The sequence below is a fragment of the Enhydra lutris genome, unplaced genomic scaffold, assembly GCF_002288905.1.
Source record: "Enhydra lutris kenyoni isolate GAN:26980312 unplaced genomic scaffold, ASM228890v2 scaffoldscaffold97, whole genome shotgun sequence".
In the NCBI taxonomy this organism is placed as follows: domain Eukaryota; kingdom Metazoa; phylum Chordata; class Mammalia; order Carnivora; family Mustelidae; genus Enhydra; species Enhydra lutris.
In genome coordinates, this window is record NW_019154181.1 from 130,551 (window position 1) to 152,772 (window position 22,222).

At 59.0% G+C, this 22,222-nt stretch overlaps 1 protein-coding gene across 1 annotated transcript in view; it reads right to left on the bottom strand.

The window, feature by feature from the left end:
- LOC111139240 (mitogen-activated protein kinase kinase 3) overlaps positions 1 to 19,052 on the bottom strand; it is a 28,883-nt gene extending 9,831 nt beyond the window's left edge. Inside the window, exons 1-6 of the mRNA XM_022491453.1 lie at positions 18,881 to 19,052; positions 3,428 to 3,494; positions 2,967 to 3,015; positions 1,844 to 1,957; positions 1,525 to 1,644; positions 79 to 195 (exon numbers count right to left, since the gene is read on the bottom strand). Of these exons, the coding sequence (XP_022347161.1) occupies positions 79 to 195; positions 1,525 to 1,644; positions 1,844 to 1,957; positions 2,967 to 3,015; positions 3,428 to 3,494; positions 18,881 to 18,929 (516 nt within the window). The 5' untranslated portion in view covers positions 18,930 to 19,052. The remainder of the gene's footprint in view (positions 1 to 78; positions 196 to 1,524; positions 1,645 to 1,843; positions 1,958 to 2,966; positions 3,016 to 3,427; positions 3,495 to 18,880) is intronic.
- Positions 19,053 to 22,222: the final 3,170 nt, after the last annotated feature.

Here is a 22,222-nt window from a genome sequence, read left to right on the forward strand (position 1 = left end):
GTGCCTGCTGGCACAGGGCTGGGGCCCCTGATTATGGACCAGAATCCCCCAACCCCTCCCAAGACCCAGGTCACTTACAGACACAGCAATTTCCCCCAGAATGTCCTCTGGAATGGTCATGTTTTTTTCGAGCACCTTCCGGTAGAACTTGTCCAGGGATGTGTCCATGAGCTCCATGCAGATCCACACATCTCCCTGTGGAAGGACAGTTGGAGGTGAGCCCGGGTCAGCGTGAGGTGGTGCCGGTATCTGGACACCCTGAGCTAGGGCCATGTCAGCAACGGGTCTGACCCTCTGGCGCTGCTCAGGCCTCCCCAAAGACACACCTGCCTGCTCCCAGCTCTTCCTATTCTGCAATCTTTCAACTTCTGCTTCTCCACCTTCCCTGCCTGTCTATCCTAGTGGGTGGTATGCCAGCCAGCCTCACCAGCTCTGCTGCCTCTGGTCTCCTCCCTCTGATCCTGAAGTCCATGGCAGTTTCCAGAAAGAAGTAACTAAAACACAAACTCAATTGTGTCCCTCCGCATGGGGGCTCTTAGGCCCAGCTGCAGCTCAGCTCCATGCTCCAGCCCTGCAGACCCACCTGACCTCAGCCGCTACGGCCCCCAACATGCACAGGTCATCCTAGCTCTAGCCTTGAAGGATGCTTCCCTTCTTCTCCTGCAAAGCCCAGCCTCCCCCACTGCCAGCTCCGCCACAAACACTTATCCTTCAGGACAGTCTTCTATGAAGGCTGGGTACAGCATCTCCGTGGGGTACCTGTAGGCCCACGTGCCTCCCTGCCAACTCTGACCCAGCATGCAGTGAGGTGCAGGTGTGTGTCTTGCCCCCTGCCCCCCCACCCCGCAGCAAGGGGACCGGCAGCCTGCCCTGGCATACAACAGGCGCTTAGCACATGAGCCAAGGGTGAGGAGGCGCTGGCCCGGCATACTTGGGGACCTGCTAGATGCTCAAGGAGCATCCAGCAGAAGGCCGTCCTTCAGTTGCAGCAAGCCACACTCCCTGGCATCACCCCCGATTGCTCTCTCATCCTACAACCAGTGCTGCCCACAGACCAAGAACCAGACCCTCGCACGCCTCCTTGGCTGCCCCTGCTCAGAACCCCACCGTGCCAGCTGGACGCCAGGGAAGCGAGCAGGTGTCCCCCGAGACCGACTGAGTACCCGGCCCTGGGTCACATCATTGTATCTTCACGCGACCTTGGGAGGTGGATACGATCACTGGCCTCATTTCATAGACGAGAAAACCGGGGCAGGAAGCAGGGGCACCAGGCAGCCTGGGTCCTGGGAAAAAGCTCTCAAGAACCCTGCATGTGTGGTCTCACTCCCTCGGTGCCCAGCACCTGGCGCACGGCGGCGCTCGGCAAACGTTTGCTGGGGGCCCCGACTGAGCAACAGCAGACAGCGGGGCAGCCAGACTAAGGGGGGCAGGTGTGCAGAGGGAAGGTGGGGTGGGGCAGCCTGTGCTCCTCCCTGCAGCCCAGCCCCCACCTCCCACCCTCCCACCCACGCAGCAGGGCCGCACCTCTCTGAAGAGGGCCCCGTAGAAGGTGACGGTGTAGAAGCAGTCAACTGTACGCATGCTGATGTCCAAGTCCATGAGCAGACGCTTCTGCTCCTGGGAGTTCACGGTGGCCCGGATCCGCTGCAGAACAGAGGGCTACGGTCAGGGGCCATGCGGCAGAGGGCGACCACCCCTATCCCTCGCAGGAGGACTAGGAGATCCAAGGGGTACCCACGGGCCGTACCACAGGCTCAGCCCCCATGCCTCCTCCAGCAAGTGTCCCAAGTGTCCCCAAGCTCCAGGGCTGTGTGGGGCGGGGCGAGGAGGAGCCCTTGTGTACCTTGACAGCCATGATGGTGCCACTCTGGGCGTGCCGCACCTTCTCCACCACCCCATAGGCTCCGCGGCCCAGCTCTGAGATGGTCACCAGGTCATCGGCCTCCACCTCGAAGTTCTTGGGGGACAGAAAAAAGAGAGGCCACAAATCAGGACAGCGCAGGGGCAGCAGAGAGGAAACAGTCAGTCAGTTAGATCTGAGCTCAAATCTTATACCAACCACCCTCTGCTGTGTGACCTGGGCCAAGTCACACCACCTCTCAGACTCACACTGCTCTCCGTAAAATGGGCACAGCCCAGCGTTCAAGACTATCACATGGCATAAATACAACCACCTACAAAACGCCCCCAGTTGGCACAGGGAGCTCCAGAGAGGCCCTGTCCCTCTTGCCCCCAACTCCATTCGGCGGTTGGGACAGAATCATTCATTTACCCAGTATTTGTGGAGTCCCCACTACGTGCGCGTTCCTGTTTCAGGCACTAGAGACAGACAGAACAGAACGAGGCTCTTGCTTTCACAGCGGGCAGTATGGCCCCGGGCCTCCTACTCTCCCTCATGCCCTCTGCTGTCCGGCAGACAAGAAAGCTGGACACCGCCCACTGACAAGTGTCAGGAAGGAATGAGCCTGGGAGGGGCGGTCAGCCACGGAAAGGCCTCCACAGTGGGTCTCTGCCTGTGGGGGAAGCACAGTCCCCCAGCCAGGATCCCAATCGCTGGGGAGCAAGCCATCAGCAGGTACGTGTGCAAGGCAAGTTCCCAGGTGCTGCTTCTGAGGCTAGAGCCAGGAGTCCCCATGTTTGATGCACCATTCCCACAGGTGACGTGGGCACTGGTAGCCCCAGGACCCAAACTCTGAGATCAGGAAACTTCATGCCAGCTCTGGCTCTCCAGCCCCATGAGGCAGGCCAACTCTCCCCATTCCAGGTGAGAGGGTCTAAGGGTGGGCAGCCCAGGGCCACACAGCCAACGTCTGGGGAGTGAGGTTCCTCTCCAAAGCCCAGCTCTTCCCACCGCCCACAGTCTCCTCCCAGTGCCCTACAAGGTCAGCTTGGGCCCACTTATCAGATGAAAACGCTGAGGTTCCAACCCATGAAGGCCCCGCCCCAGGTGTGCAGCCGGCACCTACCCTATCTCCGATGGTGATGAAGGTCCGGGAGTCAAGGTTCCGGGGGGGTCTGTGGGGGGAAAAGCAGGACCCTGTGAGCCTCAGAAAGCAGCATATCCTTGCCCGAGAGAAGCAAACCAGCCTGGCCTAGGAGCCCAAGACGCGTGCTGTCCCCGGGAGGCAGCTTGCGGGCAGTGGTGTTGCTCACGGCACCCAGTCTGTCATCAAGCACCCACGGTGTCACATACAAGGCGTGGTCACACAGACATGGCCAGAGCTCACCCTTCCATCTCCAAGATGGGCGAGAAGGGGACGCAGAATGGACGTGTGACACCTGTGAGCCCCCGTGGCCATGCCCCCTAGGGCCCAGTTCATAGGAGGTGCTCTCTGGGACACGCCATCCCCTGCCTGCTCCTCTCCTTTCGACCCCCTCTGGGAAGCCTCTCCAGGTTGAGCCAGGGGAGAAACTGAGATAGACTCACGTGGGGTTGGGCACGAGTGGCTTGGACATGCAGGATATCCGTAAGTCCTTCTTCCTTTTGGCTTTCCCTAAAACGAAGAGGTGAGGCACCTGGTCAACGCTCAGTCTGTCAACATCCCCTGGGGACAGAGATGACTCAGGCCCCCTGCCCTCAGGGGCCCCGAGCACAGTTACAGATGCTGAGGGTCAGTCAGTGCGGGCAATGATCTGAGGGGGCTGGTGTCTCTGGGCACAGGGACATCTCCGGCTCCAGCCCCACAGGGCCTCCCGGAAGCTGGCCTCAGGCAGTCACCCGACAGCCGCCCAAGATGTCTCCAGAGCACACCTCCAAGGGAGGTCACTCCATCGCAGATCTGCCCCCATGGGGCACACATCAGGCTACCACTGGGCACCCCCCGAGGGAGTAGGGCCACGTCCCAGCAGCCAAAGTGCTCACCAGGGCCTGTGCTCCCACCACCCCCTGCAGAAGCCCTGTGTCCCAAGCGCCTGGTAAGGGCTGAACTGTGCCCCTAGAAACCCCACGTGCTGAAGTCCTAAGCCCCGGTACCTCAGGGTGTTACCCTGTTTGGAGATGGGTTCTTTACAGAGACGATCAAGTTAAAAATGAGGTCATGAGGATGGGCTCTAGCCCAGCAGGACTGGTGGCTTTAGAAAAGGAGAAAGCTGGACACAGAGACAGATACGCACAGACGGAGGAGAATGTGAGGAGACACAGGGGAAGATGGCCATCTGCAAGCCAGGGAGTCCCTAAGGAATCCAGAAGCTAGGAGAAAGGCCTGGAACGGGTCCCTCCGTCACAGCCTCAGAGGGAACCAGCCCACTAGCACCTTGAGGGAACTTCTGGCCTCTGGGACCATCAGGCAGGAAGTGCCTGGGAGCCCCCAGCCCGAGGTGCTAGCAAACTGACCCAGCTCCTGCTCCCACTTGTGGCGCTAACCTAGCTGGGGGGCCTCGGAGGCAGACAGAGCTCCTCTCAGGTCCCAGCTCTGCTGCTGGCCCCTCTTCTGAGCTTCCCTTTCCCCATCTGTCACCGGGACCACAGAGGCCCCACTCAGGGGCGGCTGGGAAGTCTGGACCAGATGCGGGCTGGGGAGCTGCTGACCAAAGCGTGCTGCCTAATGCTCGCCCCCCTCCCCACCCCCCCCGGCAAAGTTCTCACCTTTGCCACCCCTTCCAGGAACACCGCGGGAAGGCACTTCCCTCCCCAGGGCACCAGCCAGTCTCCTAAGGATGGGAGAGGGGCTGCGCCTCTCTGAGACCACATGCCCACGGCTCCTAGGCTGGCTGAGAGCGGCGGCCAGGAGCCCAGCGTGCGGCAGTGCTAGCGGAGAGTGCGCATTCCAGAGTACTGGACACAGCGGCGCTGGGCACAGCAGAGGGAGCTTCCATGGGGGCTGCCCTCCGGAGAGGCCACCATGGCACCTCACAGGCAGGAGAGCAAGAGTGGGACATATCCAGGCCCACGGGGGAAGACCGAGGCCGCCTTGAGTCCATGGCCCCCGCTCCTAGCCACTGGGACTGGAGCTCCACTGTCCAGAGGAGGAACTGACTTTCCCAGGTCACTGAGAATGCAGGTGGCAGAGGTGGGACTTGACCCTGAGTCCCCAAAGCCACAGAGACCACTTGCCAACTCCTGTGGGAGTGTCCTTCCCACCTCCCAGGCAGAGCCCTGCTATGTGCTCTGCCCTCCCCGCCTACCTCACACACCGCCCCTGATGAAGCACCAGCCACCCGGGGAAGTGGGAGCTGCCCGGGGCCCCGCACCACCGGCCATGAGCGTGCACAGCACACTGTGGGACACGAGCCCTGGAAGCCACCTCTGAACTGGGTTCAGATCCAGCTTCCACCACATCCCACTGCGTGGCCTCAGTGCCCTGTGTGTCCCTGGCCTGGAGGCCGGCATACGTGGACCCAGCAGCCAGGAAGGGCCTGACACCACTGTCAGGGGATGGGATAGGGTTGTTATTGCTGCTGGGGAGATGAGGCCTGGCCCCAGCTGTCCTCAGAGCTAGATGACTTGCCACAGAACAGAAGAGCCCTGGTGGGAAGAGAGTCCCGGATCTGCATCGGGGTGTGTGGGCTGAGCACTGGGGCTGGTGTAGGCAGGCACCTCCTCCCCACGGAAGCCGCCCAAGGCCCCAGATGCTTGCTCTGAGGGAGGTCTGCCTAGCCCTTGGCAGCCAAAGGGCCTGACCCAGGTGGCCCCGTGCCCACTGCTAAGTCAGGGCCGCGACGGCACCATCCTCGACCCCAGAGCCAGTGGGAGCCCTGCTCTCCCCACGCTGGCCCCAGCTCTTGGAGTACCTATGTCACCGAATCATGCACTTTCTCTGTCCCAAATTCAAATCCCACCTTTGCCTCTTAGAGGCCGGGTGCCCTTCGGCAAGTCCCCGTTCTTCTCTGAGCCCCCGTATCCTCAACCAGTCAAAGACAAATGATCACTACCTACGTGGTAGTGATCTTTAGAGAACTTAGAACAGCACCCTGCTGGCATCAGCACGACTTGCCCCCAAGCCCAGGCCTGTCCGGGAACAACCCAGGGGCCGCACGAAACAAGTTTCTACACATAATACCCACTGGGTGCCACCATCACTCGCCCAGCGCCAGGGCAGACCAGCTGCCTAATCATGAGCTCCCGTGTGAGGCATGTGGCCATCGTTTGGATTTTTAAAGAGTTACTTATTTGAAAGAGAGAGAGCGCGCGCACACAAGGCGGGGACGAGCAGAGTGAGAGAGAGAGAGAGAATCCCAAGCACTACTGAGCGCAGAGCCGACCCGGGGCTCAATCTCACAACCCCAAGATCGTGACCTGAGCTGAAAGCAAGAGTCAAACGCTTAACCGACCACACCACTCAGGTGCCCTCGTGTGAGGTGTTTTCATCCCATTTTACAGATGAGACAACGTGGCCAGCTGTCAGGGGCCGAGTGGGTCTCTCTCTCGTCCAGCAACGGCCTGCTGGCCACACAAATGGCCCTTCCCATCTATTCCAGATGTTCCAACAACCCTGGAGGGAGGAGTTCTTAGCCTTACGTTACTGGAGGGAACTAAGATGCTGCATGGTGACTCAGGGGGAGCTGCTCCCAGATCTGGTGACTCGGAGACCACACTGGGCCAGGCCAGCCATTCCCAGCACCCTCTCCTGCTGGGAGCTTCTCCCTGTAGGAGGAGGGACCGGCCTCCTGGACTCCCCACAGAGAGCTCTGTGACATCTGCTGAACAGAGACCCAGACGCTTCCCTGGGTTTCCCAGGGCCCAGCACATCCTACATGGCAAGGGGAAAACAGAAAAGGCAAGGTATCCAGGCCTGTGGCTTCCTAAGGCCACATCCGTGCTGCCGCTGGGTCAGACTAAGTCATCACTGACCCCTGGCAGCAGGGGCAGGGGCCCTGGGCTGCAGGCCCCAAGGCCTGAGGAGGCCACTGGCCAGGCCAGCATTGCTAATGCTACATGTGACATGCAGCAGCCTGAGAGAGGCCAGCTCTGACCCCTGCTGAGACCTGGCATCGTACCCTTCTCTTGGCACCTCAAGTCCTCTATCCTCGAAGCAGGGCTCCGATAAGCGCATGCCGCCCTACAGGGTGGGCTCATCTACTAGGTGCTCAGCACAGGCCTGGGGCACAGCAGGTCACTACAGTTATCACGAGCCTCTGCACAAAGCTAGAAAAAAGCCACCCTATGTAATGAGAATTATGGGGAGCTTTTACTCTTCACTTGAAGCTTTTTGTAACCAGAAAGCAAAATATTTTATGCTAAAAAATAAACAATCCAGGAGTGCCTGGGTGGCTCAGTCGTTAAGCGTCTGCCTTTGGCTCAGGTCATGATCCCAGGGTCCTGGGATGGAGCCCCACATCGGGCTCCCTGCTCAGCAGGCAGCCTGCTTCTCCCTCTCCCTGTGCTGCTCCCACTGCATGTGCGGTCATGTGATCTCTCTCCTTCTCTCTGTCAAATAAATAAATAAAACCCTGAAAAAAAAAAAAAAAAAAGAACAATCCACTAGGGGGTCTCCTGGGGCTCAAAGCACATCCCCCCGCACTACCTGCTCTTGGCCTTCCCTAACCTTTCTCTGGTCCTAACCTGCACACCCATCTCCCACCCTGGGATCTGCAAATGTCATGAGATGGGCCCCTTTTCACCAGGCCTCAGTTTCCCTAGTAGTCAAGAGAGCCTCTATGCGCCAGGTGGATGAAAGAGGAACAGGGCCCTCAGTACATGAGAGCTCCCACATGCCTCACCTTCTGGGCTTGGGGCAGGACACAGGCTGCTCCAAGCACATGGGCTGGGTGGGAAGAAGGAGTAGGGTCCTGGCCTTCTCACCTATCTGCCCGCCAGGGACATGGGCTCTGTGCAGCAGCTCCCCAGCTGTCAGAGGGAGTGGGTGAGGCCATCTTGGAGACAGCTCAGAAACAGGCCACGGGCCACCAGCCACCGCCACTGTCTGCCATTCACGTCAGTGCCGGGCCCAGATGGCCAGGCGGCCCAGGGCTGCCCAGGTGTGGGCCCGATATGACGACCGTCACCACAACAAACAGAGGTTCACAGGCAGCCACCAGCAAACCACAACAAGCTTGCCAGCCTCAGCCTGCGGGGCCTCTGGCACCAGTGGGCACAGTGCCAGGCTTCTGTGTGTCCTTGGCCCTCTCCAGCCTCTCAACACCACCACAGGCAGAGAATAAGGAATTCAGCTACTGACCGACAGGACAAGACCACAAAGAGAGGCACCCCGGACTCCCACAACTCCTACCTCTGCCTGGCCCTGCTCTCATCTCCTCCTACTCACCATTCCTTAAATGAGCCGCCTTTTCTTCCATCACAATGCCTTTGCACATTCTGTTCCCTCTGCCTAGAGCGCTCTTCCCTGCAGCTCTGCCCCTGCTGGTATATGATCCTCACCTTTCGCCTAGTCAGAGCAGCTTTCCTGATCACTCCAGCTAAGCTCCCTTGTCCCTGCCTCTCACTGTGTCCCACTGGCTTCGCTCCTGTCACGTCTCACAAGTCATGGTTCTATAGTCACTACTTCAGGGGCAGCTAGGAAAACGCTTATGGGCACTGACTCGAGTCAGGCAGCCTGGGTTCAAATTGCAGCTCTGCCTCTTCCTAGCTGTATGCCCTCAAGCAAGTGCTTTAACTTCTCTAGGCGTCAGAGATCAACTGTGCAATGGGGATAACGGACCCACAGTGAGCCTCGGGTTACCAGGCGTGTCCTCCGAAGTTATCAGGACCACGCTGCGATGGTGCCTGACAGGCGAAGATTAGACGGAGCCATCTGGAAACCTGCAGGACCCCAAGTAACACTAGGCCCTCAGCCCCAGACAGTCGCTCTGTACAGGAAAGTGTTTTCTTGTACCTGTGGTACCAAGGGGATCAGAGAAGAGGTGTGGCTTGACCACGGTGACACAGTGAATGTCTGGCAGGGAGCAGACACAAAGGTCTGTGTAGCTCCAAAGACCAAACATCAACAGCAAGCCTGAGAGAGGGTCTCCCCACCCCCTGCGTCACCCCTGCCCTGAGGCCTCGGGGAGAGGGGAAACAGACTGGACAGTACCACCCGCTCTCAGGGTCCGTCCACGGTAGGAGGGGGAGAGGTGGAGCGTCCCTCACCATGGACGCTGTGGGGGCCTCCACACACACAGGGAGCCCCCCACATGTCGTCATGTTGGGTCGCATTGACAAAAGCAACACCGACTGCTCCCAATTTATTACCCCCCCACACACCTTTGGGGTATTTTGGGTGCTTCCTGAGCTGTCCACTGGAGAAGTCCTAGGCCCTGAGTGCCTGGGCAAGCCCTGCAGATGTGGGAGGCCAGATGGCCCCAGGCCGCCATGCTCCCTCCCAGCCCCTGCCACACTTGGATCGTCACCTCTATCCTATGCAGGTCCCTCAGAGAACGATCAACTGGGCCAACCTACTCCTGCCACTAAGGCAGCTAACACACAGGTTACATGAGGGGGCTCTCATGAGCCAAAGCCCACACCTCCACTTGACCGCAGTGATCTCCACTCACTGCAGACCTCACACCAGCCCCTGCTACTGCTCTGTGCGCAAGTCCAGGGGAAGCGCTCAGGGCACCCAATTCACAGACAGTAAGTACCATTGAGGCTCGGAGATGGTGAGCCGAACGGCAGGGCCGGGTGCTCAGGCCCACATGTCTGAGGCTAGAGTCTCCACACCGTGGCACCCCTCCCACAGGAGGCCCTTGGGGAACTTTCAGGGGCCACCGCCACCAAGTGTTGGCGGGGAGCAAGGACAGACCTGGCTCCCCCAGGCAGGGGGCCAGCTGGATACCTAGCACTGTGGCGCCCTCTCCTCAAGGTCCTAGAGCAGATGAAGGGTTCTGTCACTTACTGAACACCATACATGTGGCACCTGCCAAGGGCGCTGTGGGCTCCACCCCACAGGTGAGCGACAGGTTACAGGTGGGGGCCCCTCAACGCCCTGGCCCTGCCCTCTCTCCGGCTGAGTGCTGGACCCCGGGCAGGCCCTGGCATCTGAGACCGTTGGCAACCCCTTCCCTCCACCTCTCAGGGCCTTTGTCATCCACAGAGCAGGTGGGGAAGACTCTGCGCCTGCCCCCCTCCCAGAGCCTGCCCCTTTGGCAATGAGCAGCCGGGCCCCTGCCCCCCCCACCCCACCGTTAGGCTCCAACCACAGACAAGCGGCAAGGACTGTTGGCAGTGCCGCTGGCACCCAGGAGGCCCGGGCCAGAGATGCTGCTCCACAGCTCCCAGCGCTCCCCCAGCCCCAACAGCCGAGAATGCGCCAGCCCAAGACAGCAACTGCGCCAGGGCCGAACCCGGGGCTGATGGGAGAGCCAGGACCACAGGCAACAGCAACTAACAGACAAAGCCAGTATGTGTATTGTTTATAAGCCAGGGACGGGGACCTTTCTGAGGTGGGATTTGAGCTGAGGCTGACATACAGTGGGCGAGGAGGAGGAAAGTTCTAGCGCCAAGAGGGTCAGGCGCAGGGGAGAAGCACACAGGGCGGGGGGGGGGGGGGCTGGAGGGTGTAGGGAGGGAGGACCACTCTTAGCTGGGGTGCAGGACCCCGAGGGCACAGAGTCTGGCCCTGCGGGGCCAGTGCTTGTGTGAGCTCACAGGGCCACCAACGTGAAAGGGAACTCGGCCCTATCGAAGCACCCACCAACCCAGGAAGCCCACCTGGGGGAACTCCCGCCCCAGAGAGAGAACACAGCGCCACCAACATCTGTGAGCACCTGTCATGTGTCTGGCCAGTGCTAGGCCTCGGATCCTGTCTCCGTGGACCCCTGCAGTAGCCCCAGGCGGCGGGGACCAACAGGCTTTCCACTCTCCAGAGGACGGCACTGAGGCGGGGTTTGTAAAATGAAGAGACGGGCCCAGGGAACCGGCAAGGGTCCAGCAGACCCCTGGGCAGGATGACGTGCTGAGCGCTCTCCATGCAGGAGGTGGCGTGCAGATTTCAAGAGAGTGAGAACATCGGTCTCTTCACAGAGGAGTCCAAGGAGCAACAGACCACCTTCCTGCACCTTTGAGATTTTCCTAACCACATGCAGTGTCAGCTGGTTCCATGGAAGGAATTTAAATGCAAGAACAAGGAAGAAAGAAGCCCTGTGGAAACTTGTGCCTGGGGCCGCTACAGGTCTGGGCCTCGGGCTCCTCCTCCCCATGAAACAGGAGCCAGGCTCGCTGGCGTCCCTCCTGGGGGCGCTCAGCAGGATTTGCTCAGCCCTGGATGGTGCCCCAGAGGCCAGCCACTGCAGACTTGGGGGCCATGGACCTGGAGACTTGCACAGGGTCCCATGCCGCCACTCAAACACAGACCCCAACCTCCCAGGCCCCCTGATCCTGCTCCACATACCTCATCTGCAGCCACGAGACCATTTGCCACACCACAGTGGTAGAGGCCAATAGGCAGTGAGTGCAGAAGGACAGGCTGTGACACCAGGAGACCTGAGCTGCTGAGCTGCTGTGTGACCACCGGCTAGCACACCTCCTCCCTGAGCCTGTTTCCTCCCAGATGCCCTGGGGAGTTCAATGGCCTTGATCTCCAGGACAGGTGAGCCCGAGTCAGGGGTTGTTAAGACAGACCTCAGACAGACCTGTGTGACCTTGGGCAAGTCACTCCCCGCTCGAGGCCAGTATACTTGTCAGACTTAGAGCTGACAATACCCCATGTTGCTGGGTAACCACAACAGCTGAATGAGACATTGCGCATGAAGTGTCTGGCACAAAATGGGTCCGGATCAGTGGCCACCCTGGCCGCAAGGCCTTCCATTGCCAAGGTGGGCCCCAGACTGCCAAGTGAACCCCCAGACTGGAGATCCAGGGCTTCAAGAGCCTATGACTAGGGAGGGACATTCCCAGAGCGACATCTGACCTTTCCAGGGCCTCGGGGAGATGGGACACTCCTCTTGCTCGGGCTAGTGGGCTGAGCTCTCACAGGTCTCCACTTGGGGTCACTGGGAGGTCACCCAGGCCACCAGGAGGCACTGCTGGGCCCCACGCTCCTGCAAAATGGTAAAAGCCCCTTTCCTTAACAAAGGCCATTCTTGCTTTTATCATCATTTGCATCAAAACAAAATCTTATGAAACCTGGGATCGATGTGTAGAAGACTTAAAATGTATTGCTGATGGTAAAAAGGCCAGTATGTAGCTCAGGTTCCAATTCAGCATTAAATGAGCACGCAAGGCGTCCCTGAACTGGGGAGATCTCATCACTCCCCACTCTCAACAGCAGAGGTGTTTCATTCCCTCCGTTCAGATGAGAACACTCGCCCAGGAGGTCACAGAGGGAGGTGGCACAGAGCTGGGCCTCGAAGCAGCCCCTCCCACCCGGAAGTGTGCACAGGCTCACCCAGCAAGGGTCCCCCCACACCCCCTGGGGTCTGCCCCAGGTAGATGGACCAGAGCACGCTGTGCCACTAGTATGGAGGCAGGAGGTGAAGTGGAAGACCAAGACACAGACACTGAAGGACAGGGAGGGCAGGGAACATCCCCCCCGCCCCACACCCACAGCGGTCTCGGGCAAGCCTCCAACCACCAGCCCCTACTTAGTGGTGCACAGAAACGTTCCTCAGCTCTCCACATCTCCCCTAACACCCAAGGCCCCTCACAGGTCACCTCCCACCCAACTGGCTTGCACGATCCTGAGGACGCACCACGGAAGCTGGTGGCAATAGCACAGTGACACAGAGGAGCAAAGTCAAGAGCTGTTACACAGGCTGAGCCCCGCACAGTCCACCAGGGAGTTTCAGACCCACCTGAAGCAACAAGGACAGCTGTCCACACTCAGCCACACTAGCTCTGGGCCGGCCCCACACTCAGCACTTGTATACACCAGTGCACAGAGGCCTTGCCGCGACCCTGCCGTTTAGGTTTTATGATCGTCCCCATGATACAGACTGAGGCCCCACAGCTCCTGAGTGCGGGAGATGGCCATGAACCCAGCCGGCTGGCTGCAGCCTCTCCCGGCCACCACGGCAGTGCAGGCCCCCTTCTGAAGGATGGTGAGCTTCACTATGCCCCTCGTATATTAGAACTCAATTTCAAAAAACAATAAAGAAGTGATTAATACAGGGGTGCCTGGGTGGCTCAGTTGGTGAAGCCTCTGCCTTCGGCTCAGGTCATGGTCCCAGGGTCCTGGGATCGAATCCCACATCGGCCTCTCTGCTCAGCAGGGAGTCAGCCTCTTCCTCTCCCTTTGCTCCTTCCCTGTGCTTGTGCTTTCTCACTCTCCTCACTCCCCCTATCTCAAATAAAATCTTAAAAAAAAAGTTTAATACAAAAGTCAGGGCAGTTGTTAGGGAGGCACAATTCTGGGAGGGGCTTTGGGGTACAGTAATGTCCGATTTCTTTAGCTAGGTATTGGGTACACAGATTTCATTTTATTTTTACTCATTAAAATACAGAGGTACATTTTATATATGCTTTTGGGGTCTGTGATATACTTCAATTGAAAAGTTTAAAAGGAATGGAAGACCCCACCTGCCAGGTTGGGGTCCAGCCCGGAGGCGTCAACAGGGTCAATGCTGAGCCGCCCAGGAGCAGGGCACCAGTTGGGAGAAGGGCAGAGAAGCCAGGACAGCCCCTGGAATGCCAGCTCAGCCGTGACACCCCAGAAAGGGACCCTTAGGGCAGGGAGAGGGTGACAAGGACCTCTCAGGAGGGAAAGGGGGACAAAAGCCCTTCAGGGTGAGACTGTTGACCCTCTCCCAAGTTGGACACAGCTCCCAGGCTTGCTGTCTGTGAGCTGCAGGCGACCTACCAGGCTGCCACTGCCCAGCCCTGTAAGTTCTTCATGCCTTTTATATGAAGCTTTTTGGGGTTTCCATGCTCAGTGCTAGGGAGGGCATGGACAGAAGCAGCCGGGCAAGCAAGCCTGACTCATGCGGGCCATGTGGAGAAGGATGGTCCCCAGAGGGCTGTAAGCCCCAACCTCAGGAGCTGAGCTCAAGGCAGGCCTGCCTCATCGCCCCATCTGGCCGGGGTAGGGCTCTTTGCACGGCGTCTTCTGCGCCACCCCCCAGAGTACTTCCTCTGGGACAAACAGGGACACACAGCACCCCTCCTGAGACCCTGACAATACTCTGCAGGGCCGCCAAGGCCCTGCACCCAGCCTGGCCCCAGGGCCCAACTGCTCCCTCTCACACTGACCCCCATCCATGGACACACCTGGCCTTGGATCTGGATTCCAAGGCCTCTTCCTGTTCCTTACGCAGAGCTCTTTGAGAGTCAGGGTGCTCCTCGCTCACCCCAATATCCCCACAGCCAGCACCGTACCTGGCACGTGAAGTTCTACCAACTGAGGGGCTGGCCTGTCCTCCTGATTCCCCACCCCACACTTCCCTGTGCTCAGGAGAGCAGATCTGCAAAGAGGCCTGCCCCAGTCCCCTCTGTTCACCACAGGCCCTCCCCAGGAAGGCCCAAGAGGCAATGGGAGGCCCCAGCTCCAGCTGTGGACCAGTGGGGAAAGAGCCTGGTACCTTGTAGCTGGCATTACAGGACCCTGCAGCCAGCATCAGAGTCCTCATGTCACAGGACTTACGAGCCTATCTCCAGAGTCCAGGGTTCTATTTACTCACCCATCGCCAAATACCAGCCATGACCATAACAATAAGAACATAATAACAGATGCCACACATTAGACAGACACTGTCTCCAATCTCTACCACCATCCTGCAAGGGAGGAGTGTTCACTCCCACGTTACAGAAAAGGAGACCGAAGGTCAGAGAGGGCACAAGAGGAAGTCAGGAAGCGGTGAAGTGAGTCAAAATTTGAACACAGGCCTGTCTACTCCCTGAGCCCAAGCTCTGCACCTCCTTCCTGTCTAGCTGAGGTTCTTTGGGGACTGAGGCCAGTCTAGCCGGCCCACTACCTAACACTTAGCAAGACTGGAAGGAGGCTGTCTGCATCCATCCTTGTGGCTGCCAGCCAGATAGGCAGGAAAAGTCCCTATTCCCAGTCTGCAGATGAGGAAGCTGAGGCCTCTCATGTGATAGGTGGGCCATGCCCAGGGCACTGCAGTCATTCACGGGGCGCAGTGAATGTAACTTTGCCAACATCACACAGCAAAAGAGCCTGCCCTGACATTGGACCACGGTCACCTCTCCACCCCAGGAGCTCAGGCCGACCTCATACCACCTCTCCTCCCCAGCCTCCCAGAGCCCCCAGCAGACCAGAGGATTCCCTGGGCAAGGTCGGTGCATGGCCACCGCCACCTGCTTGTGTTCTGTGAGCAAGAGGAAGCAGGGCTCTTGCCTAACAGAGGAAGTTCCTGGGCGGGGCGGGAGTAGAGCCGGGAGGGCCTGCCCAAAGGTCCCAACCTAGTCTGAGGTCCAGGAAGGGGCCACCTCTGATGCCCATCTGAGGACTCGATGCTGACCTGCAAGGCTGGGGCTCACAGCCCCCCTCCCAACCCACCAGCCAGCAGTCATCGCCCCTTTAAGCAGCAGCCAGTTGGGCTGGCATGCCCGGAGGGTGAGTCAGCACCCAGTGCCCGCTGACTCACCCACCGGAAGCCTCCCGCTGCCCCAGCCTTCTCCCCACACAGGCAACTGAGAACTTTGCTCCTTTCAGGCCTGGAGCCATGGGCTGGCTGATAGAGAGTTTCCTGTGCGTCACACCAGGGGTGGGGGAAGTCCCCAAGGTGTCACCCTCCAGTCTTTCCGACAGCAGGAACGGGACTAGACAGGGGGTTGAGGGGGGGACAGTGGCCACGGCAGGCAGGGCCAGGACACAGACAGTGCTCTGGACACAGACTGGGCAGCCTGGAGCCATGCGAAGATCAACCATGACGCGCCTGCATGGGCGGCACTCACAGTGCAGTGCGAGCGGTGACAGGATGCATACGATACCCCCAAGGACCCATGTGGCTTGAAGCAGCAAACCCAAACCACGCCAAGCAAATGTGCCCCTGACCACTGGCCCCAGCGCCAGCTGCCGTTAGCCTCTGACTCCAGCCAAAGATGGCATGTGGGCAAGGAGGCTGGGGGAAACCTGCAGGGCTGAGGGACCTGGGGCCTCATGGACTCATGGAAAACTCCCCAGGCCTGTGGTATGGAGCACAGAGCAGGACACCAGCTGCGAGGCAGGAAGCTCAAAGCTGAAGCTCAAAGGTAAATCTCCTTAAGGTCAAGTACCAACCACGCCCTGTTTTGTTCAGATTCCTGGGAGAAGGTGGAGAAGAGCACAATGCTGGAAGGCCCTGTGCCCAGGATGGGGAGGGCCCTGCTGAGAATCCCAGCTCTGTGGATTCAGTCTAGCCACTCCCCCTGTCTGGCCCCAGTTTTTCATCTGTCAGATGGGTCAGGCTGAGTGAATATAAAATGTCCCAACTGTAAAGGGCTGTGCACACAAGAGGCATCACCTCCAGCTCAGGCCCTGCTCCAGGTCAGGCTAGCCCTGGAGAGGACCCAGATGCAAGGCATAACAGAGCATCCCAACAGCTAGGATGATGGGGTGCGGGTAGGGTGGGTCCCACCAGCTCAGCACAGAATGGAACATAAAGGAACACTGGGGAGACCTTTGGAGATATACAGTCCTGGACAGAGCTCTAGGGCACCTGTCACAACTGTATGAGCCCTAGGCAAGGCACTAACACCTCCGAGCCTCAATTTCCACATCTATAAATGGGGCTGGGAGGAATGAATGGGAGAGAACATGGAACATGAAAAAAAGCTTGATAAGTGACAAGTCTCAGGATTTGGGTGAGAGGGTATTATGGCTCCTCACCATATCCTTCCACAGACCCCCAAACAGGCAGACGAGGTCCCTGAACCTTGCAGAGGCTCCTGAACCTCCATCTAACCCACCAGCACCATCTATTACCTGGACCTACAAACTGGAAATTCACCTTGGTTCTCTCTCTGCAGAGAGGCTCAGAGAGGGCAACACCAGGACTCAAGTCACACACAGCACATGGGAATCAAACAGTGCCTCCCCAAATTCCCTTTTCCCTTCACACCTAGGACCCCTCTCCCTTCACAACTCTACAACTCCAACTTTTATTGGGGTGAGGTACTGCCTGCCTGGAAAAGCTGAAAGAGCATTCGAAGACAAACATCGCTTCCATCCTCTTCCTTCTGCCCGTGAAAACACTGTGGCCCAGGGAAGCTGAGGGACCTTCCCTAAGTCCCACAGCACTGACCAAGCCAGGCACAGACCCCACGCTAGAGAAAAGAAGTGTCTGATTTCCTGGTTCTCCAGAATGGAGAAGCATATGATTTCCCAGCTCCCAAGCTCCACGAGGTCTGTGCAGTGTAAGTCCCTCCCCAGCCACCTCCCCCCTTGAGTGCCTCCTGAGTTACTCACAGTGGTTGGGTAATGGTCAGGGATCCGGCCTCCCACTTATGTAAGACGTAATTACCCTGCCCACCGGGCCGGCCAGGCTCTGGCCCCCAGCCACCGCAGCTGCTGGCCGCAGGGGCAGAGATGGACCCACACCCTCCCCAGGACCCCACAGGCCCTCCTGGTGCCTGGGTCCCTCCAGAGAAAGAGAGGTAGGATCAGCCCCTGAGCAGAGGCCCACTGAGTGACATCTGTTACCTTTCTCCACCTCACTATGCAGCTGCAACCCAGACAGAGGCAAGGCCTTGACCCCACATGCTGAGGCCTTCCCAACAAGGAAAACGGTAACAAGGTGTGGGCAACTGTGCCTGCCTCAGCACCTACTGTGTGCCAGGCGCTCTGCTGCGCTCCTCCCCTCCTCAACCAAGCTCTTCAGGATTTGCTGCCTCGTATCATACCCAGAAAACCACACAAGGTATGTGTGATTACTCCCATTTTACAGACAAGGAAACTGAGGTCCAGAGATACTCCTGCTGCCAGCGTGAGGCAGCAGCAGGTTTGGAGAGCAAGGAGGCAGCCCATTCATTACAGCTATGTCCGGTCTGGAAATCTCACACAGCCTAGCCTGCTGAGGCTTGAACATGCCAAAAACATCCTTTCCTCTTCCGTGCGCGCCCGCGCGCGCGCACACGCGCGCACACACACACACACACACACACAAAATCCCCCTTTCACCCTCCAAGTTTCACCCCCCCACCCCCGCCCCGCATGACAAATCCTTCTGTCTTGCCGCCGCAGCCGCCACCTCACAAAAATTTCCAGGAAGGCCGGCTACTTGGAGAAGACAAGAGTGAGCCCATTGCACAGCCAGCACCCTGGCCTAGCGGCTGGCCCAGAACCCAGAGGCAGCAGGGACAAGCCCGGTACGGATCAACCCTGGAGATACAGGGGAGCAAAAGGCGGTGAGCTCTCCAAGTGCAGAGAGAAGCTTGCAAGTCAAGACAAGGAGCTGATGGAGAGGGGGGCCGTGTGTTAGGGTGGGGTGGGAGGCCAAGAGAGGTTCCTGGGGGACCAGGCTGCAGGGCCGCAGGCCCGCCAGGGAAGGAGCAATGAGGGGCCTACAAGGATGGACAGAGTTGGGGGAGAGGAGCGAGTTCTTAGCTGGAGTATAGCCAGGGCACCCACATGGAGGGGAGGAGGGGGTTACAGTGAGATTCCCCAGCAGGGCAGCACTGCTGGGGCCCAGATGGGGAGTCCTTTAAATCCCAGAGTGAATACAGCCCTGGGACCAGGGAGGGAAGTGGGGGCGGGGTGCAGATAAGAGTGAATCCCACCTGGATCCAACTGAGGGACCCAGGTTGGGAGAGTTCCTGTTCTAGGGGCAGTTAAGGCCTAAATGAGGAGGTCAGAGTGAGGTTTCTGATCTGGAGCGGGGTCATCACAACGAGATCCTAGCCTGAATGCGGGCCCGAGAGCAGTTCCAAGGCCTAAACTGGGGTCCAGGTGAGGTCTAAGCTGAGACGGAGACCCGAATAGGGAAGGATTCTGGACCGGAATGCTGCCTCCGTCCGGGACGGGCTGGAATGGGATCACACAGACCGAAGTCGGGGTCCGCAGTCCGGGCCCGAAGGGGCGCGGGGCGGTGGGGGGTGGGGGATCAAGCTGCGCTCCCTATCAGGAGTTCCTACCTTTGGTCTGGGGCATGCTGGCGGGCTGACTGGAGGCGGGCGATTCCATGGTAAAGGCGGGTCCAGGGGCGGCGGCAGAACTAATCTAGAGGTCGGCGGGCTCTACCCGGGCGGAGAGCGCTCATGGCTGCGGGCAGGGGGCCCGGGCGCGGCGGCGGAGCTGAGGCGGCGGCGGCGGCGGCGGCGGCGGCAAAGACGCGTTCAGGACGGGCGGTGCCGGAGCCAGACTGGGCAGCGCCGCGGGGGCCCCGGCCGGACGGCGCCGACGTAAGCCCCGCCCCTGCACGCCGACTGGCCCGTCGTCTCCGGGGCCCGTCCCCTGCCTATCAAACACCGACCTGCCCTGCCTGTCAAGCACAAGCCTCGCCCCTGCTGGCCCCAAATCCGGCTTCTCCCCTGTCTGTCAAGCCCCGCCTTCCACCCGGGAAACCCGGGCCCACTCCGGCTCGGTCCCCTCCAGGCCAGAGCCGGGTCCCTCCCGCCGCCTGTCCAGACGCAAGCCCCTCCCACTGCCCGGGACTCGCGGAGCCCTCCTCGCGCCTGTCAGGCACTAGGCCCCGCCCCCGCGCTCTCCCAGCCCCGCGGCGCCCACCCCCTCCAATGTGCTCTGTGCGCGGGCCTGGAGTGCGTAACCTGGGAAAACCCCAAGTATCCTGGGGTGGCGGGAGCGGGAAGGCGGGGTCGCGTGAGGGGTTACAGTGCGCCCCCGGGCCGAGACCTGGGTTCAGATCTCTACGTGGCTGCTTTCCAGAAGCGGTGACCTTGGGCAAGTCTGGTGACCCCTGAGCCTCAGTTTTCGCCTCTGTGAAAAAACGACCGTGACAGCCCTGCCTCCCGGCGCTGTGCAAGAGGTCGGGACCCGGGCTTTAGCAGATGGTCCATCCTGCCTGACCAAACGTTGTACAAGCCTTAAGCACAATGCCCGGCGTGCGCACATTGGTTCCCTGCTCTGCAACATCCACTGAACTCCCGCCACCGTGTGTAGGGCACCGGGAACCGGTGGGTCACTGGTGGTGAGCTTTGTGGCTCCTAGTAAGACGTCAGGAAACGTGGCTGTTCGTGGTGGTGGGTGTCTTTACTGCCTCTCCTTCCCCACACGGTGAAACTGAGTCTTGGAGGGTGTAAGGTGGACCGTTGGTTATCTTCTCCTCTGCTCTTGGGACCTCCATCTGTGTATATAGACTGTCTAAAGTATATAATGGCCACATAGGCCAGTCCTCTCTTCTGCTCCCACGTGGAGCTAGGGGGATTTTAGGAGCCACTGACCAATCTGGCCCCGAGATCAGGTGACTCAGATGGAAAGCTGCGGGCTAGGGAGGGCTAGGGAGGGCGGGAAGGGCCTGGCAAAGGTCAAGGGGTCAACCCTTCGCCTCTGGGCAGGCATGAGTGTGCGGTCTGCCAGGGACCTCACATGAGGGAAGCAGATTCCACCTCCTGCTAGAAATGCTTGGAGCGGGGTGCTGACCTCTGCTTGCCCATTTGTAAAAAGGGGTGATCCCTGCAGGGCCCCACCCACGCAATGATGGAGAGGGCCTGATGAGATAAGAAAGGGGGATATGTTATTTATATTATCATTTTTCTCTTCCTGCGTCTCTGGCTCACCCTTTCCAGGCAGTGGGTGGAAAGTCATGATCTATGGACTCAGACAGGTATGGGTTCAAATGCCAGCTCTGCCACTTACTAGAAGTCATGGAGCAGCTCCATGCCTCAGTTTATTGACCTGTCCCATGGGGACAGCGAGGCCTCTCTGAAATTAGCTCGTGAGCTCGGGCTTGGGAGTCCCTAGCTTAGGGCCTGGCACTTCCCAAATGCCCAGGGAGTATTTGCAAATACCCTGCAGGCCACCTCCTCCAGGAAGCCATCTCAGCCTTACCACTCCTGGGTGGGTGGAGTGCTCTGTTCCCGATGGGGCATGTGACCATGGGCTAGTCATTTCACCTCAGGACCTGCTGCTTATCTATCTGTAAAATGGGCACCCAGCAGCAGCTACCTCCCAACCAGGAATGTAATCCTGGTCCTGCAGGTTTTCTAGGCTCAGACTCCTGCCATCCGCTTGGACTTCCACGCTTCCACACGCCCCCTCGCCCTCTCCATTCCTTGCTATGTTTGAGGGTCTCAGTGCTGTCCCTTGAACAGTGTCAATACCCATCCTGCCTCGGGCCCTCCACCCTCACTGTTTCCTCTGCCTGGAACCCCTTTCCTCCCAGGATTCCTGTGGCGGTTCCCTTCCAGCCTGCAGGCCTCCACTTAAATGAACTCCTCTAAAAGGCCTTCCTGGTCATGTCCCCAAATCAGTTTTAATTCTCTGCCCAGAACTCATGCCACTGATGCCTTTCCTATCTGTTCTGTTTTTTTATCCAGCTCTCCCTCTACACCGTCAGTCCTTCCCAGGCAGGAATCTTGCCAGCTCAGTCCCTGCTGCAGTCCTGATACACAGCCCGGGGCCTGGTGCATAGTAGGTGCCTCGTAAATATGTGAGGAATAAACAAAGGAAGCATGAAAAGCATGCCACAGACATCGATGGAGTGACTCTAGTCTCGTGCCAGCCTCCCAGGCACCCCCGTGACTCAGACAAGGCCCTTCAGTTGGAGGAGTTGACGGTTAGGTAGGGAGCCTGACAGACAGCCCAAGAATCACAAAACTCCATGTGGGGTGCTATAAATAGCTTCATGAGCAAGAGCCTCAAGAAGGAACCAGACACCACCTGCATGAGCTCAGGGAAGGCTCCTCAGAGGAAGTGACTTTGAGACTGGCCCTTGAAGAATCAGTAGGAGCTGGTCAGTAGAAAAGCAGAGAGGGTCTCCCTGCAAAGGGCTGGAGGTGCGAAAGGGGACCCCGTGAGGGCCAGGCTGAGATGCAAGGCTGCCTTGCTGCCCGGGAAGGAAGCCCCACCCCGGAGCCTCTCTTTCTCCTCCGAGCGAGGTGCGGCAGCGTCTGCTGGCCACCTTCTGCCTCTCTGGAGCACGGGACAGCTGAGCAACTCCATCATCTCTCAGAAACCGGAAGGGGAGTTTGATGGGGTCCCCACAGCTTGCCCGGACTCTGAGAAGGAACGTCCATTAACACCCCTCTCTGTAGACTCGGGGAAACTGAGACAAAAGGAGGAAGAGGGTGTGGTCAAAGTTTGGATGTGGGTGTGAGCCGAGGTGGGAGGGAGCCGGGGTGACAGAGGACTGGAAAGAGAGGATGGTCAGGACCCAGGATTGGGGAAGCTCATTCATTCATTCATTCATTCAACAACTATTTGTCGAGCACTTACTGTGTGCCTGGCACCGAGAGTGCAAGACTGAACAAGACAGACACAACACCCTCAGGGAAATGATGGTCTGGTGGGCAAGCCAG